Source organism: Canis aureus, chromosome 11 (assembly GCF_053574225.1).
Source record: "Canis aureus isolate CA01 chromosome 11, VMU_Caureus_v.1.0, whole genome shotgun sequence".
NCBI lineage: Eukaryota > Metazoa > Chordata > Mammalia > Carnivora > Canidae > Canis > Canis aureus.
The window spans coordinates 58,764,004-58,782,422 of NC_135621.1; the positions used below are offsets into that span (position 1 = coordinate 58,764,004).

At 48.6% G+C, this 18,419-nt stretch overlaps 1 protein-coding gene and 1 long non-coding RNA gene across 10 annotated transcripts in view; one reads left to right on the forward strand and one right to left on the reverse strand.

The window, feature by feature from the left end:
- EML6 (EMAP like 6) overlaps positions 1–18,419 on the forward strand; it is a 270,622-nt gene that overhangs the window by 237,287 nt on the left and 14,916 nt on the right. For 4 of the 8 annotated variants that reach the window (XR_013389567.1, XR_013389566.1, XM_077915406.1 and 1 more), the window contains exons 29-33: positions 11,466–11,544; positions 13,683–13,812; positions 15,484–15,582; positions 16,186–16,206; positions 16,524–16,697. Coding sequence is in view for 5 of the 8 variants with exons in the window: in XM_077915406.1 (XP_077771532.1) it covers positions 11,466–11,544; positions 13,683–13,812; positions 15,484–15,582; positions 16,186–16,206; positions 16,524–16,697 (503 nt within the window). In the remaining 3 variants the exon portion in view is untranslated. Of the gene's footprint in view, positions 1–9,217; positions 10,468–11,465; positions 11,545–13,682; positions 13,813–15,483; positions 15,583–16,082; positions 16,330–16,523; positions 16,698–18,419 lie in introns of those variants that run through there. The other 4 variants (XM_077915410.1, XM_077915409.1, XR_013389568.1 and 1 more) reach the window with 4 other exon arrangements.
- On the reverse strand, positions 1,093–8,904 carry LOC144324157 (uncharacterized). Of its 2 annotated transcripts, XR_013389571.1 has the most exons (4): positions 8,340–8,904; positions 8,072–8,246; positions 4,265–4,501; positions 1,093–3,433 (listed from the first exon to the last, which is right to left on the reverse strand). It is a non-coding gene; the product is annotated as an uncharacterized LOC144324157 (long non-coding RNA). The 2 variants fall into 2 exon arrangements; XR_013389570.1 differs by having other exon boundaries at positions 8,072–8,904.

Here is an 18,419-nt window from a genome sequence, read left to right on the forward strand (position 1 = left end):
TTTTTTTTTTGCTTGTTTCTCACTAGGACATTCTGTACTATGTTGAATAGGAGGGGTGAGAATTGTTACCCTTGGCTTGTTCCCGGCTTCAGAGGAAAAGCTTTTAATCTTTCACAACTGAGCATGATGTTAGCCGTGAGCTTGTTTTATATGACCTGTATCACACTGAGATATGTTCCTTCTCTGCCTAATTTGTTAAGAGTTTTTTCTCATGAGTCAATGTTGAATTTTGTCAAATGCTTTTTCTGCATCTATTGAAATGATCATGATTCTTTTCTTTAACTCTATTATGAGGTATCACATTGACAGTTTGCTCATTTTGAACCATCCTTGCATCCCCAGAATAAATCCCACTTGGTCATGGTGAATGATCTTTTCAATGTGCTACTAAATGAAGTTTACTGGTATCTTATTGAGAATTTTGGCATCTATATTCATCAGGGATATTGGCCTCTTATTTTCTAGTAGTGTCCTTTTCTGATTTGGTATTGGGATAATACTGACCTTGTAAAATGCGTTTGGGAGTGTTCCTTCCTTTTTGATTTTTATTGGAAGAGTTGGAGAAAAATTGGTGTTAATTCTTCTTTCAATGTTGGGTACTTTTCCCTAATAAATCTACTTCATGTTGGGCTTTTCTTCATTGGGATAATTTACATATTTTAAAGTAGAAGTATTCCTGTTAAAATTTTTTATTTGAAATCATTCTCCATTTGTGGCCATTTTTTATAGCAAAGCTAAGTTAGTTAATAAAGTTTTTTTTTTTTTTTTTTATCAACTGTGTTATCACTACCATTGCCTCCAACATTTGAAACCTTCGGTGTCTCTAAATTCCCCTTGTCTTTTGATTTTGGAGTCTTTAACTTTTACAAAGAGTTGACTCAGTGAAAGTCAAAGCAACACTTAGCTCCCCTGGGGCTTTCTTTTACAACTAAAACCTCAATAGATGTCCAGTGTTTATCTGGAAAGTGGCTGGCTGCATTCTGGCAAGGGCCTGAGGGAGTCCTTGGCATTAATCCCACTCTGACAGCCATCTGCTTGGTCATCACAATAGGACAGTGATGTCAGTGATGGAAAGATGACAATACAAGAGTTAGAGATGTAAAGTTTCTTTAATTTTGGAGCATTGGAAAACCATAGAAATGGTTACATAAGGCAGGAACTAACAGCATCTCCCTCGCCAGTGTTATATCAAGGCTTCACAAGTCCCCAGAGGACCCCAATGAAACAGCATACTTATGAGAACTTTTTCCAAGTAAAAGAGGCTCCCCTTACTGTTCTCTTCAGGGTTTTATTTCATATGTTTTAATATTCCATCTCCTCCCCAAACACATACCTGAGTGTTCAGGATAGTCTGACTACATGCCTGCAAGCTCAAGAGGCATAACCACTTTAAAACAATTCTCACACACTGCACCATGTTTGCATGAGATCAGGGGAACTGACTTCAGCTTTGCCAGTCTTGCCTCAGCATGCCCTGGTTTCAGGTTGTGTGAGGTTATCTCCAGCACAGTGGGATAGGGTCCTTGGTCATCCTTCTGCTTACCTGTTGTGCCTGCCAAGATCTTCCTTGTTTGTTCTTGTTCTTTGTGGCCAAGTCTGAGATTGGCTTTGTGGAGGATGACCTTTTTGGGCTTTGCTCTATTATTCTACTCCTGTTGGTGGGAGGCCTTAAGAATTGAGCAATCACAGGCCTCTGCTGTTTGCTAGGTTTAGAGATTCTCATGAAGCGCCTCTCCCGCAGCTAGGATGTCAACTCTGTGAAAGCAAAATTTCTGATACAGTGCCTCTTCTCCAAATTCGCTAACAGTGCCAGGACTCGGTAAATGATTGTTGATTGTGAATAAACTCCTTAACAATTTAACAAGATTTAGGTTAATTTCTAGTTACTGATACCCACTAGGTATCAGAGTCTGAGTTCTTGTTGGCATCTTGTCTTTATATCCATAATCCAGTTTGGAAATTTCTTCCTCTAAGCATTTGGCACCCCTGACCATTTTTCCAGCTCTCAGGTTAGTCTCCCCCTGACTTCTGCCTTCAGACAATTCCAAACAATAGCCCTTACTCTTAGTCTCTGTGGCATTGAGAGTAACTATCTCCTTTTTCTGGCAAGGAGTGTGTGACACAGATGATCAGGGATTATCCAGGGGACCAGGCACCTCCTCCCTCATTCATATGTGCTGTGAGCTTCCTTCCGGGTGGATGGGTGAATGGTGCCTCCAGTAGTCCCCACACACAGGGATTTGTCCCTAGGCACCAGTGGCCTGCTGGTGGCCCCCTGGATCCACATTTGAGTGACCCCAGCTGTCAATATCGCAGTGTCTCTCCATAACCCCCACTTGTGGACCTACAGGTAAATCAGGACCCTGAAGGGTCATCATCTCCTCATCTCAGTAGTGCTCAACTATGAAGCGGGCAGTTTGGGCACCCCCAAACATGCATGAGGGGGGTGCTTGTCCTCAATGGAATCCCTCCCCCAGTCCTCCATGGTGCATGAAATTATGTCACCCTCCATCCATCTCAGCTACCCAGTATGAGGAGATGCCGGGGTGGCATTGCGGGAATTATTCTTAGCAGGGGATTATAAAGAAGGAGTCTGTGAATACTCCTACATTAATATTTTAGTCCCTCTGTTACATTTTTAACTATCAATCTCTACCATATGTTCCTTGGGAAACCAAGAAGCTTTTACCAATCCACAATTAGAAACAGATTCTGAGCCTTTTATAAATGTTGGTTTCCTCATCTCTGAACAGTTGGGTCCCAGCACCAAATGACCGCAAGACTGCACTCTAGCACTAGGGTTTTGCAGACCTTTTCCTAAATTGTGCTTATGGCTGAATGGGGAAGGCCCTAAAATTTATCCTCTCCTATTTTATCACATATCTTCTGAATCAGTTTATACGGATTTATGAACTTAAGCAAAAAGAAAATCCTGTAAGGAAAACTATACACCATGTGTTTATAAAGAAACACTAGGGTATTTTGGTTTTGTTTCAGCCCCAAATTAAGAGCCTCCTTTAATCCTTGGATCCTGAATATATTGGTCCATGGTGTCAAGATACTTAAAGTTCCACTGAATTGTCAATATTGTGTGAGTCTCTTAGTTTCTCAAGGGTCAGCACCGGACTGTCCTGGTTACCGCCATGTACCTAACACGGTGCCATGCTCAGAGTACCTAGTAAATAAATATTTGTTGAATGAGTAGATGAATGGATGAACTTACTTAGCCTGCTTCTCTTAATATTTAAATCTATTCATCTGTCCTCAAAACGGCCTACAAATCCCTTCGTCGTCAGCAGCCACATCCATCCATGTAGAATCTGGCCATGAGACTGCTCTGGGTTCAATAATTTTATCTTCATACCATCTGTCCGTTAGGAATTAAATGACTGTTTGGTCCGAAGCCATTTAAATAACCTGAGGCAAAAAAGACCTGAAAAGAAAAGTCTGCGTTATTGTAGCCATCACATCTATTTTACATACAAAGCTTCTTTGTCAGCAGATTTAAAGTGAAACAACATGTTCACAAGTGGTGAAGTATAAAAATATTGCAAAGGTTAACTAGATTGGCCTGAATTGGAAGAAACCGCCATCTCTAGGTAATCCCAAATTTTTCTTCTAACCTTTTCTGCTATGTTTAGGGAGAGAAACCTCTCCCAAGGCTTTTTTTTTTTTTTTAATGCTGTATTTAGGGGCTCCTGTGTGGCACAGTCGGTTAAATGTCTGCCTTCCACTCAGGTCATGATCCCAGAGTCCTGGGATCAAACCCCACATTGGGCTCCCTGCTCAGCGGGAGTCTGCTTCTCCCTCTCCCCCACCCCTCTCCCGCTTGTGCACGCTCTCTCTCTCTCTCTCTAATAAATAAAATCTAAAAAATAAAAGTAATAAAAATAAATAAATGCTGTATTTAATCAGTCACTGCCCATTTCAGGTTTGCCTGAGGCATGATGAGCTTGACAAATCAGGACTGTGCTCCCCTCCACGGGGAAATAAATGAATAAACAGCCTGGCACTTCCCCTTTCCTCGCTCCACTGGCCTCACAGAGGCCCTTTGTCATCACTGATCAGTAGCTGCTTTGTGAGCTCAGATGGTAAGAGCTGCTAAGAACGCACCATCTTGCTAACAGGTGCTTCTGAATTCACCCTCAAATTTCCCAGGTCGAGAGCTGTCAGACCCGCTACACCCTATCCCAAAGTTTGGTCTGATAAGTGCGAAGGAGCCTCGAATTCTATGTTTCCATCCCATTCGTGCCGATGGACTGACCTTAGAGCCTAAGAATTGGCTCTTCGGGGACCCGCCGTTGCGTGGCGGTCGCGTGGAAGCGAGGCTCAGACCTGCCTCCGGGGCCGCGATTGCACGTGTGCGGGGCAAGCAGGGCAAGCAGCGTCCCTGCTCTTCCAGGGCGTTTCTCTCTAGGCTGAGTTGTTCTTTATTCTGTCCCTTGGCTTTGTCTAGTTCTGCTCTCCCAGCTGGTCTGAATAAGGTAGCAGGTTTCCTGTTCTTTAACAAGGTGGGAGGAAGTGAAGTTAGGTATCCATTAAACTCCCCAAATGCTCCCCAAACGCTGCCATTAGCCATTCCAAAGGCCTATTGCTTGCCTACGGAGCTCTGTGGAAAGCAGAATAGTTGGGGTTTTTTTAAGGGAATGTAATGCTGCCTTTATAAATGATTTCCCTTATTCAATTCTCTTGATTTTATGTATTGTTTGAAGCAAAAGAATGACTTCTATGTAACTGATAATTTTAGGAATGAAACCTACCATAGTTTGTTCATTTTTTATCATCAAAAAAATGTGTGCCAGGGCTTGTAAATGCAGAGGAGGAGTGATTTTTTTTGAAAGATTAATACACCCAGGAAATCATAGTCTTACAGTATAATCAGTCAACTCAAGCCCCCTGGCTCACGGAGACCGCACACCACACATAAGTGAGCAATTTTCTGATGAGAGGAAGCATCTCTTTCAGGACAGTGACAGGGTTGGGTGCAGTTGTTTTTATCGAGCCTCTGAACATCTCTCAGATTTCCATTTGGAGGGAATGGGTGCTATCAGGTTCATTTCCCTCCCCTTTTCTACTGTTGTGTGGTCATGTTGTGGTAACTGGGGGGAGATGTTTGCAGAAACAATTGTTGGGGTGCGTGATATGTACCCCTTGAAACAGCGTCTCTGGCTATAAGGTGTGGGGAATCTGGGTGTTATGTGTTTGTTAAGCATATTGGCTCGCTCTTTAGCCACCCCTACCCTACTCCTTTGAAGTTCCCGTCATGCTCTGCCATCTTCTCTCCCTTCCTGTTCTTGTCAGTTGTCAACTTCCTGTCTCTGAGGAGTTCCCCTAATGATCAACTGACTGACTGACCCTGGCTCCTGCCAGCCATGGGTTACATCATCACCATTGTCCATCAGTGACTTAAACTTCTCTCCTCTAGATTTCTCATTCCCAGTAATCCTGATCTTAATTCTCATGAAAGCATCTTCGCCTTGATGCCTCCATTTTTTCTAGATTCATCAGTTTCTCCTGGCCTCACTATCTTTTTGTCTGCCTGAATGCCACTTTTCCAGTCCTGTTGGCTCTTCACCCCTGTATTTCTCCTACAGCACATATCTCCGTTCTTCTGACTAGAAAATTGCACTAGTGTAGATTGCCCTCACCAGCGTCCACGCTGCCAGCTGCACCGAAGCCCTCTCCAGTGCTCCTTCATGTTCATTCTTGTCTTTGGTTGTCCCCCTCTGCTAGTCACTCGATAGTCAAAGACAATTCTGTCCCTTCCTCATCCTCCTGCCCAAACCCTACCCCCTCCACTCTAGGTACATGGCTTTTCTACCCTACGTCATTGAGAAAACAGAAGCTATTGGGCATGAACCACATCTTGGCATTTCTTTATCTCTTCTCTGTCTTGCTTCCCATCCTTCACCCATGTTAACCGTTCACTCCTTTTCTTCTTAGAGGAATGAAATCCCTACTCCTATTCAAGGCTAGTCCCTCATCTGGTGCTTGGACCTCAGCCTCCCAGCCATCCTTGCTCCCCAGTCATCGCCTTTCTGTCCTATGTCCCTTATCTCACTCGCCCCAAACTGGATCCTTGTCCTCAGCCAAGAAATGCGTTCTAGTCTTTCCCATCCCCATCAAACTATGCTCAGGAAGTAAGTAAATCATTTGACTGATCTTATACCCTTACACACACATTCCTGCCCTCACCTTCTTCCCCTTTCTCCTTCTCACCCAGGCTTTACCAGTACCAAGTCTCTCCTTCACTCTCTAGCCCATTCCATCAGTCGATTACGTGATTTTCTAATAATCACATTTATTTTATTTTTATTTTTTATTTTTTTTCTAATAATCACATTTAAAAAGTTAAAAGAGGGGATCCCTGGGTGGCGCAGCAGTTTAGCGCCTGTCTTTGGCCCAGGGCGCGATCCTGGAGACCCGGGATCGAATCCCATGTCGGGCTCCCGGTGCATGGAGCCTACTTCTCCCTCTGCCTGTGTCTCTGCCTCTCTCTCTCTCTCTCTCTCTCTCTCTCTCTGTGTGACTATCATGAATAATAATAATTTAAAAAAGTTAAAAAAAAAGTTAAAAGAGATGATGAAATTAATTTTAATAGTGTATTTTATTTAACCCAATATATTAAAAATATTATTTCCACATATAATTTATTGTGAAAATTGTTGAGTCATTTTATATTCCTTTTTAAAAATTATTTTTACTAGGTCTTCAAAATCTAGTGTTTATTTTACAGTTACAGCACACTTTAATTTGGACTGGCTGCATGTGGCCAGTGGATACCACATTGGATAGTGAAGTTATATCCATTCTTCTCTCACTTACTTTTTAGAAACCATCTTTCCTAGCCCTCTGACTACCTCTTCACTCATTTCTTCTCAGTGTCCCTGGTCTGCCCCCTCTTCTAGCCATTCACATGCTGTTGGTCCTCAAGCTTCTACTCTCTTCTTGATCAGTCTTGTATATTCCACCCATTGGCTGATGGTTATCTGAGTCACACCTCTTAATTGAGCTTCCAGCCCACTGATGTCCAAAGTTTACCATGCCACAATGCAGCTCATCATCTTTTGTCATGACTCTTCTCCTCCTGTCTTAGTCATTGGTACCACCATCCACCCAGGTGCCCAGGCAGAAAACTGGTATTCCACTTGGATTGCTCTCCTTCCTTCAACCCCTAGAGCTAATCAGTTACAAAGTTCTTGAAGTCTCCTTTACCAGTACCCCTTTAAAGATTCATTTTTTTCCTTTTTTGCAACCTTTGCTTTAGTCAAGATCTTCATCATTCTTCCCTTAGATTATTGGAGTGGCCTCTTCAGTAGTCTGCTCACCTTACTCATAGTTCCCTCCTTTCCATATTCACCAAAAATGGCCAACTCAGGGACTGTATCCCCATTTTTGTTTTTTTTAAAAAAAGGGGGGCGAAGGAGGGGGCTGCCTTATAGGCTTCAGTCCAAAGCACTTTGAAGATGGTGGACTTCCCTCAGGGCATCCCATAATTCTCCTATCTGACTCTCTCCCTTCCACTCCATTTCACCACTGAGCAGTTTCCACAGGTGGTTCTGGAAGACCTAGGAATACATTTAACAGAATCCAGCTCCTTCTATTTTTGCAGATCTCCCTTGGCTTTGTAGAATTTTCTGCAACCTGGATTTATCCAAGAGCAATGGTCCTTAACCTCTCACTCTCAAATCACATACATCTTTGAAAATTTGCTTAAAACCTGCCTCATGTCCCCAGAAAAAATGCCCAAGTACAAACACAATTTAGCATGGGTTGATAGGACTCATCGGAGGACAATGCTCAAACAGTGCTCAGATCATCTGCTGGCTCCCACCAAAAAGGATCAAAGGTAGCTTGGTTTCCCGAGACATTTTGGAAAATTCTTGGAGCATTTTATGGCACATTTTAGGATCTTAAGAAAGCTACGGTTCCTCCAAGGACCCTTTAACGTTGTCTGACTAACAACACTGAAAACAATTCCAAACTTGCATTTCTTGACTAAATGTAGCTGATTTTCTCCACACCCACACCCCTCTTTATAGAAGCTGTTTGCAACAACTTTGTTTCTTACCGGCTTTCTGAGCCTCCCTCCCCAGTTGGCTGTCATGTTGCGCTCATCTGGGGGTGTGACTGATTTTCCTCACGGCTTCCGTCTTCTGTCCTCTCAGACGCTTCCCTAAGAACCTTGGCTCTGAGCCCTCTCCTGTGTATCTCAGGTCATCATGTGCTCCGCTCCCCCCAGCACCCTGGGGAGGGGGTAAAGAGGGGTGAGCACCGGGCCCGGCCACCTCTGGGGGCCCCCGTGGGGCGAGAGGCCGTGTCAGTAAGACCCCACACACCTTCAAGGGAGTCTAAACTTTCTCTTCCGCAGCCCAGCTGCCGGACCACAGGATTGCAGCACCAGTTGACCTTCTCATGGTCCTTCCCTGCCCAAGAATGTGCCATTTCCAGAGGACACGGGGCGGCCCCGTAGGGACTCTCCCCACTGACGTGGGTGGCTGTTGCAGCCTGCACCCCCAGCACTGGACGAGAACACTACCGCCTCCTTACTTAAGCCTGTCACATGCTCGAGGCCACAGGCCTCCCCTCAGCTTCTTGCCTCTACTCCCTCTTCCTTGCAAAACCGCTCTTCTGCTCTCTCAGAGCTCAGGCCCATCCGTCATCCTCGCTCCTGCTCATCCAATTTGTTTGCTCCTTTGCCAGGCTCCCTCCTTAAGGTTCTTGCCCAGTGGAAACTCTCTTCTTTGTTTACCTGAGTGGCCTCAGAGTTCCACTTGCCCCCAGAGGCCCCTTTGTGTGTCTGCTCCACCCCTCCGGGATGCCCAGCTCCTCTCCTCCCAGGCTCTCCTCCACCTTCCCCAGTCTCCCCGCTAATCCCTGCTGTGCTCACTCCCGTCCTGGCTCTCCCTGGCTCTCCCGTCCTGAGTGCCCGCGGGGACAGCCAGCTATAAAAAGTTTATTGGACTGAAAAGTGAGTGAATGTTCTCATGCACCCTACTCTTTCCCACCTCAGCAAAGCTTTTCAGAGTCACATTTCCAATGGCATCTGAATCTGGAAGGATTTAGATCTGCTGAAAAATGCCAAACCTCCAGCATTTGGCTGTGTTTGAGATTTTTGGCAGTTCCTCCCACGTCTGATGTTACGAACGCTGTTTATAGATGCCTGGAAAGAAGCCTTTAATGCTTGTATTGTGTTTTAACTTGCTTTCCTTTGGAGGCAGGGAATTGTCAAGTAAGTATTCACAGCACTCTGGAAAAGCCCAGGTGTTCGATGAGCATCCAGTACTAAGCGTTCATGCAGAATCCACAGCCGCGAAGGGTCTATACTTACAATCCGCTGAATTTGCCACCATGCAGGTTTCTTCCTTTCGCCCCTCTCATCTTCAGTTTTGAAGCAATACAGCTATAAACATATGCTTGTGAAATAAGAAAGAAACATTCTGAGATTGCTTTACTTTTTCAGTTTTTAACTGAAAATCAAGGTGAAAAAAAGCATCGGATTGCCTCAATGTGTATATATATACAATCTCGTGTATATATAAGTACGCAGTGTCTGTGCTTGTATGCATACTCTGTATACACTGTATAATATGGAACATATTATACAACCTGTGTGTACCCTGAAAACGAGCCCTGTGTTTAATCTCCAATTCCGCCTCTGAACCACGCTGTAGCCCCAGCGGCCTCCTGCTCCCATCTCAGACCTCGGCTTGCTTTTGTCACACACTTGAACATTCTAAGGTGAAAGAAGAAACCCACGGATTTCATTTGAAAGTCCCACTAAAACAGAAGAAAGAGCAGATGTCCTGGGAAGTGATAATTAATGTGAAGGAAGTGTCTAATTGCGAGAACTGGCATGCCCCCAGCCTCCCGGTTTTGCTCAATTTGGCAGCAATGACATCAACCGGGGGTGTCGTTTTTGCAGAGATGTGCTCACTCCCTATTCTTCAGTGCAGATAATAATACCATTTGATCCAATTATCACTTATGATTACATAACATGTTTTGATTGAAGAGTTTCTCAGAAAATAAAGGTAACTTGTTTTTCCCCAGCACAAAAATGCAGGCCGTTCCAGCAGGCAAGCTGCCCTACCAAGAAACACTGGGAATTATTAGGCTAAATTATGAGTCGAACTGGATTCGGAAACAAAGCGTCCATTGTGCATAACTCCCAGCGACATCCAGGAGGATGTTATTGTTTCTCTGACAAGTTTTTCCCCAGCACACTCTCAAATAAGCAGAGTCCCCAGGCGCATTCGCAAAGTCACGGAGAGTGTGCGGGAAGCATTGACAAGGCTTCCTTTTTTCTCCCCATTCTGTAGGCGCTTTAGTGCAGAGTTTGCCCAGAGACGCCAGGGTATGAGCTTTCTGAATTTGTAGACTGGTGCACTCTTTCATTTCTGTTTTAGTTCTTTGCTGGCATGCTCGGGAAGCATGGTTTGTGCCACACAGGAATGTCTGTTCACTTGGATAATGCTTGTGCATGAATGAGGTGGTTGCCAATGCGGCTCTAAACTGTACTAAGTTTCTCACTTGGCTTTGTTTGCTGCTTACAAGGGGATCAAGGTAATCCTTTCTCTTTGCATAGCCCGAGAGCAATAACTAATGGATTTGGAACAGGCAGCGGGAGCCAGTGCAGGTCTCCCGTGCCCACCCCCCATTTCCTAAACCCCAAGAAGTCGGATTTTAAGGGAACCCCACGTTACAAAACGTTGGCCAGCTCGTGTAAGAGTGGGGAGCTCAAAAAAAAAAAAAGGAGTGGGGAGCTCACCTGTCATAAAATCTCTTAGCTAAATCTGGAGGCCCAGATCCAGAACTGAGAAGGGAAAGGCGAACCTTGGGATGCTGGTAGCCATAGATCGTAATCCTGAGGCGCAGCGCAGAGTGGGGGGATTCCATCTGCTATCTCCCCCCTCCCGCCTTCCCTTCTGTGTGTGGACAGTGACCCGGGCACTAGGCCACGGGGGCCCGTTCCCAAGCCTGACTTGTAAGTCCCACTTCACACCGGGCCATGATCTCCAGCCACCTGATTCTGAACAACACAGGCATGTCCCTGCCTGGGAAATGGCCAGTGGGTTTAGGAAGTGCAGCCTCTTCCTTCTCCTTCTCAGGCTCCCCCTTAGTTCACAAATCAGTCCCCCCCCCCATTCTTCCTGGCCCCCAGGAGGTGGAGAGCCCGATCCCTGACTGCGATGCTTTAGGTGTGGGGGAGCCCACGCCAGCGCCCCTAAACCCAGGCCCCATCATGCAGGACCCTTGATGTCAGAATCTATCTTTTCTTGGGGAGCTGGTGGGGAGGGAGCCGAACAGAACAAACCCGAGTTGGAGGGTCTGCTGAGTAGGGGAGGAGAGCGAGGCACCTGGCACTGTCCTTAGCTGAGCACCCTGGACGAGTAACCTTGCTGCCTTTCCTTCAACACTGTTCTGGTGTTTTGTTTTGTCGTTTTGCTCGCTCTCCGTTCCAGACCGCCCGTTAGCAGAGCAGCTCCCCAGCCTGAGAAACTCCAGAAGAACAATATCACCAAAAAAAAGAAACTGGTTGAGGTGAGGAGGTTAAACTATTTTGTTTTTAATCTGGTATCCGTGTTCTAAGACCTGCCTGGTGGACATCGCCATCCGCGCGTCCCGTAGATACCCGTGAGGAGGGTAGTTCTGCTGTTTCCATTTTACAGAGGAGGACCCCAGCTCAGAGAAGTTAAGTGGCTGATGAGGTCCCAAGCCCAAGATCTCCCAACGCCCAGCAAGTGGAGACAGATTTGAACTCGGTTGTTCGTACTGGAGGATTGCCACTCTGGGGACCTGCTCTTTGCTAAGCGGGGCCTTGGAGCTGCTGTTCCTGCCCTCAGAGCCCCCCCCACCCCGCCCCCTTACCCACGTCTGGCTGCCCTCAGATCTCTATAACTCTTCATACTTCACCACAGCTCTAAGACCCCGGAGAGTCCCACACTGCCCTGGGAGATTCAAGTGCCTGGTTTCAAAACCTTACCCAGGAGCCACCTCCCAGCCTCAGCACCTGTGATTCACCACAGACCTCGAGCCCCCAGACACAGTACCTAATGTTCTCTGACACTGCTGTGGGCCTTCAGGCCCTTGTGTTTTAGAAGGCGCCTCCTCTTCCCTCCCCACACCCTGGTCTTTCCAAGCTCTTCTCTGGCATCTTCCCCGTGCAATCTTCCCCGATTCTCCTTAACCTAAGGCCTCCTACGCTCCCTTACGCACACCCCTCATCCACAGCCCTTGTCACCCACGCTACCACCATTATTTCTCACTTTCTTGTCTCTCCTACCACCCTGTGAACTCAGAAGAATCCATCTTTAAAAGAAAAAATTTTATTTTATTTTATTTTATTGGAAAAGGAGGACTAATTGGGGAGATTTATGATGGAACAGAGCACAGGTCGAAGATGCAGCTGAGCTTTAGGAAAAGACAGGATCCAGAAGCTGAAAAGCCATCATAAACCAAGATGGTGCTTCTCTCTGCCCTCAGGACCCTGTAGGTCTGGTGCATTCTTCTCTCTTTGTGCAGACTTCTTGAACTATTTTGGTAGATGATGGGTATGACCTTGCACCTGAGTTTCTGTCCTCTCACGTAGTTAGATAGTCAAGCCTACTAGTGTCTTCAATTCTAAATTCCTGGAAGAAACCATCTGACTGGCTCCATTTGACTCAGTTGTCCACCAGGGCGAGGGGTCACGCATTACACATGCAGCTTCTGGGAGACACGTGGGGGTGGGGAAGTCTGAGGCGAAAGGAGGAGATGAGTTTTCCAGGCAAGAGAGATTCTATTTTTTAATTTTTTTTTTTTTGCAAGAGAGATTTTAAAGAGCAAACTTATAAAGATAGGAAAGCTCACGATATGTGGGCTAAATAGACAGTTGAGCTTGACCGAGGGGTACAGGGCACGTGTGAGTAGGAGTAACTGTGCCAGCTTAGGAGTTTGGGCTTTATCCCATAGGTGGTGAAAGTCAGTGAATGTTCTGTAGTGAGGAGGGGTGGTGATATTTTAGGACAATCAATCGAATGTTTGCACCCGATGAGCTCCGGAGAGAGAAACCAGGGAACCTGGAATCAGGAACCTAGAGGAGAGGACCCCCAGCTTCTTAATCTTGTGTCGCAGCAGCCAGCACAGCGCCTGGCACAGACGAGCTGCGACGGCCCGTGTGTGTCCAGTCGCCTTCATTACGGGCCTGATCTTAATCGGCCGCTGCCCTGGGTCACGGAGGACAAGACGGGAAGACGGGCAGGGCTGGACGCCCGGGACGGTATCTGGCTGTTGGAAAAAAACAAAAAGGCAAATGACGTAGCCACTCTGTAGGGCAGGCACCTGCAACAGGACGAGCGTGGCATTTGCCTGTCTTCGGCTCTGCCGGTCCCGCTGGCGTTGGGGGGAGCCCAGGAAGCGCGGGGCCGGCCGGCTCCCCCCAGGGCCCCGTCACAGAGCCTCTCGGTGACCGCACAGGGCGCCCGGTCAGTCCTCCTGGACTCCCCTGCAGGCCCGGGAGCGGATCAGGCCTCTAGAAAACTCTGTGCAGCTGTGTGGGAGCTGGTCCCCCTAGCTTCTCGGGGAAACTGAGGCAAGGGCTGCGCTTTAGCCTCATGGGTCAAGAAGCGAGAGGCCTCCAGCAGGAGGGGGGGGGTTGGCGGCCCTGCCCCTGAGGCCGCTGTCATCTGTGTGGCATGCAGGAGCTGGCTCTCGAGCACGTGTTTGGCTACAGGGGCTTCGACTGTCGCAACAACCTGCATTACCTGAACGACGGCGCCGACATCATCTTCCACACGGCGGCGGCCGGGGTGCTCCAGAACCTCTCCACGGGTAACGGGCCCCGGGCCCTCCCTCCGCCCCCCGCGCGCCCGCCTGGGCCTAGGAAGGGTCGAGGCCGCGCTGCAAGGTCGGGGCGCCCTCCCCGGGGACACCCTGGGGGCCGGGGGCGGGGGACAGGAGCCACAGGCGGCCCGGCGGGGAGACTCCTGTGGCCCGCGACCAACACCCGCACGGCGGACCTCGCTCGTTCATTTTTAATGGGGACCAATTTTTTAGCAGCGCAGAATTTCAAGTCTGGCTTCTTTTCACTAGTTAGCCCTAAGAATGAGAACTCTTTTTTTTTTTTTCCTTTTTTTAAAGATTTTATTTATTCATTCATGAGACAGAGAGAGAGAGAGAGACGGGCAGCAGGAGAAGGAGGCTCCCCGCAAGGGCCCGATGCGGGACTCGATCCCAGATCCCAGGATCACACCCCGAGCCGAAGGCAGACGCTCAACCCCCGAGCCACCCAGGCGGCCCAAGAATGAGAACTCTTAAACCATAAGCAAAAACACCCCAAATGTCCCTAAACCGTAGGATGACTCAAAGGCAACAAAGAGTTTAAAGAGAAACACTGCAAGCCAACAGAAGCATCCAGAAATTCATTTGACACCCGTATCTTTGCCACTGGACTTAACTGTGTGTGCCTCTCGCCTTACTTGCTTTGTATCTTAAAACAGACCCCCCCCTTTCATTTCTCACATCTGTATGCTCCTTCCCATTTCTGCACACTAGTTTATGCATTCATTTTTTAAATATTTTTATTTATTTTTTTGTTTATTAATGAGAGATACACAGAGAGAGAGGGGGGCAGAGACACAGGCAGAGGGAGACGCAGGCTCCATGTAGGGAGCCCGACGTGGGACTCGATCCCAGGGCTCCAGGATCAAGCCCTGGTCTGAAAGCGGCACCAAACCGCTGAGCCACCCGGGCTGCCCTATGCATTCATCTTTAGATAGTGAAGTCACTGCGCACATAATGATTTGTCAAAACATTATTGTTTTGGGGAGGAGGAGGGCCTTGACATTTTTTATATGTGTTCTCTTTTCTTAGTAGCCACTTACCATTTTCGTAGCAGCGTGCTATTTCTTCGTCCATCAGTGCCATCACTCACCTCTCAGTTCTTGGGCGTCCGGTTGGGTTTACAGTGGCCTCCTAGGAAGTCAGCAGACCCATGTGCCACAGTAGACGATGATGTATTTCTGGTCCTTTCTCCTACCTCCCGTGATATACATTGAGTTAGGGCATGAGGGGGTGAAGACCTCACCTGTGCCATCCAGGCACCCAAGTGGCACTTTGAGAAATAATGAGGATTTCGAAGAGAGTCCCTAAGTATTTTCCTATTTCACAGCTTTCCCTTCCAGACGAGTAACTGGTGTTGTTTTGCTCATTTAGGGTAGTAACTCTGTCACCGTTTTGGCCCCGGGGAGCCTTGCCCTTGGACTGTGCTCTGGACCCACACAGGCCGCGGGAGGGAGGGGTAGAAGGGGAGCTCTTCTGCTCGGCCTGGAACAGGATGTGTAAATGTAAAAACCGATCTCCTAAGAGATCTAATGGTTCTAAAATTGAGACCTCGTGGCCTTCATGGCTCATGTGTACAGGGCATTTGCACACCCTGCATAATGCTTCGAGGCTGCCCCAAGAGGCAACCTCGAGGCTCACTGTCCCGTGTCTGCCCCCTAGGGAGCCAGAGCTTCTACCTGGAGCACACGGACGACATCCTCTGCCTCACGGTGAACCAGCACCCCAAGTACAGAAATGTGGTGGCCACCAGCCAGATAGGTAGGAGGGTCCTGCAGCGAGCTCCCCCCAGCTGAGCAGGCGCCCTGACGGGCCATTATCCGGAAAGGGAGTGGGCGGGTTGAGCCTTGACTATATCTGTGTCACCCGAATTGCAATACCCGGTGATTGGTGATTGGGAGGCGTCGCAAAGTCAGACCAGAGCCCGATAACCCAGATAAACGGATGCCCCATCCCTGTGGGCTTGTGAGGATAATTCTCCAGACGCCCGGCGTCAGATTAAGGAGCCGCGCATCTGCGGCCTGGGATGGTGCTCGGCAAGGGTGGCTTGTCGTGTGTGTGCCTGGCTCTTCTGCACCCCAGGAAACTGCCAGTGACAAATGTGAACCGGCTCACATTTGTGAGAAGTCGTGTTGTGTTGTTGGGTTTTTGTTGTCGTTGTTGTCGTCTTTCGAACTTCGTCACTTCGAAGGCAGTTTCCACAACGTGTCCTTCTGCTTGTTTGCATTGAACCCATGTCCATTTTTAACTTTCATCTGGAGCTTCCTGATGCTGGTGTTAAGTGCTTCACTCGTAGAAACGTGACTCATTTTAGCTGTTGTCTTCCCTTGACGCTTCCTCATTGCCATTGTCCACCCACCGCAGTTGACATTACGGAGACCCAAGGTAAGGCGGCCCCACCCGTGAGCAGTTTGGGTCCGCACAGCAAAACCATGCGGCCGCGTCACGTGTGCGGACTGTACCTGGCTGACCCGCAGATACAAATCACGGGTCTCACCAGTTTCCTCGGTGTAGACTCCTCCACCAGGGTGTGGGCCGCACGCGAACGCCCCCGGGCCTCTGGCAGATGGGTCTCGTTGTCCCTCGCCCTGGCCAGGTCAGGCTGTAGGTCCCCTAGGCCCCTGCTCACTGGTCTTAGAGAGGCTGCGGGGTGACCCCGGGCGTTGCTGCGGCCTCAGCTGTGTCCTGCCCCACGCATGCAGGAACCACACCTTCGATCCACGTCTGGGACGCCATGAGCAAGCACACCCTCTCCATGCTGCGGTGCTTCCACTCGAAAGGGGTCAATTACATCAACTTCAGTGCGACCGGGAAGCTCCTGGTGTCGGTGGGAGTGGACCCCGAGCACACCATCACCGTCTGGCGTTGGCAGGAAGGTAGGGGAGCCAGGCGGGGGGTCCCTCGGGGAGGCTTGCCTGAGGCCGGCGTGGGGCTCGAGCCTCCCTGCGCCCCACCCCGAAGCCCCCCCTGGGCGCTGCTGCTGCTGGGTCCACAGAACCTGGGGTATCTGGATCCCAGAGAAACTACTTATCAGCCCCCAGACCCCACGGCCTGGGGAGTCCCAGGCTGGCTTAGGGAAGGGTCTGTGGGCGCTTGAGGAAAGTGCCCGAGCGCTGCAGCCTTCCTCCTCAGACAGAAGACCTGGGGCTCCTGCATTTTGGTCCTAACCCCCTGCCTACCCAAATTTCCTTGCCCTTGGCGTTCCTTCTGTGACCTCTAGTTCCTGCTGTGGCCTTGCCACCCTGGTCACCTTATTATGGGAGCTGGGACAGGACTTTACCACTTTTGTCTCAGAAACACTTTTTTTTTTTTTTAAATTTAACTTCTTTGACTTTTTTATAATCAAGGTTTACGTTTAATGTAACAGGATTTCTTTCTTGCCTCACCCAACACACACACACACACACACACACACACACACACACACGGCTGCTGCTAAATTTATGATCATGTTAGAATCAGAGATGTGCAATCTTTCGAGTGTATTCCCAGGTTGGCAGAACAGATCCAATTAGTTAGGACGTTAATGAGGTCTGTCTCCAGCCCGGCAGCCCGTATCTGGGGCACGCCGAGCCAGGCACACACAGAGGTGGCGCTTCTCCAAATCAGGGCTTCTAGAGAGCTGGGAGCCAAGTTCCAATCCCTCCTGAGAAAAAGAGGTTGGGAACCTGCAGACTTTGATGATGAGACTTGTTCATCCTATTCAGTCCATTTCTCATTTTCTTGCTCATCAGAGCACTGTGTCCAAATGGCCCCATAATCTATTTTGGAGATGCAGCTTCATTTCCTGCCGTGTTGAGTTGGTCTTAAATAGATTCAGCCCCGGATGAGACATTGAGGGTCTTAAATGATAGACTCAAAGCCTCATAGCTTTGGAAAGACTTGGAAAGTCCTCCTGCCTGGTCCGGATCCACCCCAAGGAATAACAGTTCCTGCAAGTGCACTCATGACAGGCTGACTCCCATCGTCGGTCGCATCCTTGCAGGAGGGTGGCCCAGGTCACATTCCAAGGCAGCCCACCCACTACTAGAAATCTCTTGTAAAGCCCTATCTTATGAGGGCCTCACCTGCTTCCATACGCCTTTCCTCCCTGGTGCTGACTCTGCTGTCTGCACCAAGTCTGCTTCGTTCCTTGGAAGAGAGTCACCCTGCCGGGCCCCCACGCACACCCTGGCCTTTCGGGTCAGGCCTGCTCTCCTGATGTCTGCCACCTGCCCCTCTGGGCAGCACCTGCTCCAGCCCTGCCGCAGCACAGACTCCGGCTCACTGGGGTGCCTTTCGACCTCCAGAGGGAGGACTGGTAGAGCCAGGACTCTTTTTTTTTTTTTTTTAATTTATTTTTATTGGAGTTCAATTTGCCAACATAGAGCATAACACCCAGTGCTCATCCCATCAATTGCCAGGACTCTTAAGCTTTTAAACATGACCAAGAGAAGCCTTCTGTTTGGGAACTTTCTCCCTTTGTCTTTGCTGGAACCAGCACTTGGGTGTCTGCAGAAGGGTTCTGAGCCATTAATAATGTCTACTGTCGTGTCACCAACCACCAGCTCTTCGGAGCCGATTGTGTGTGGTTTTCCCTTCACTTCAAGTCCCGCTGG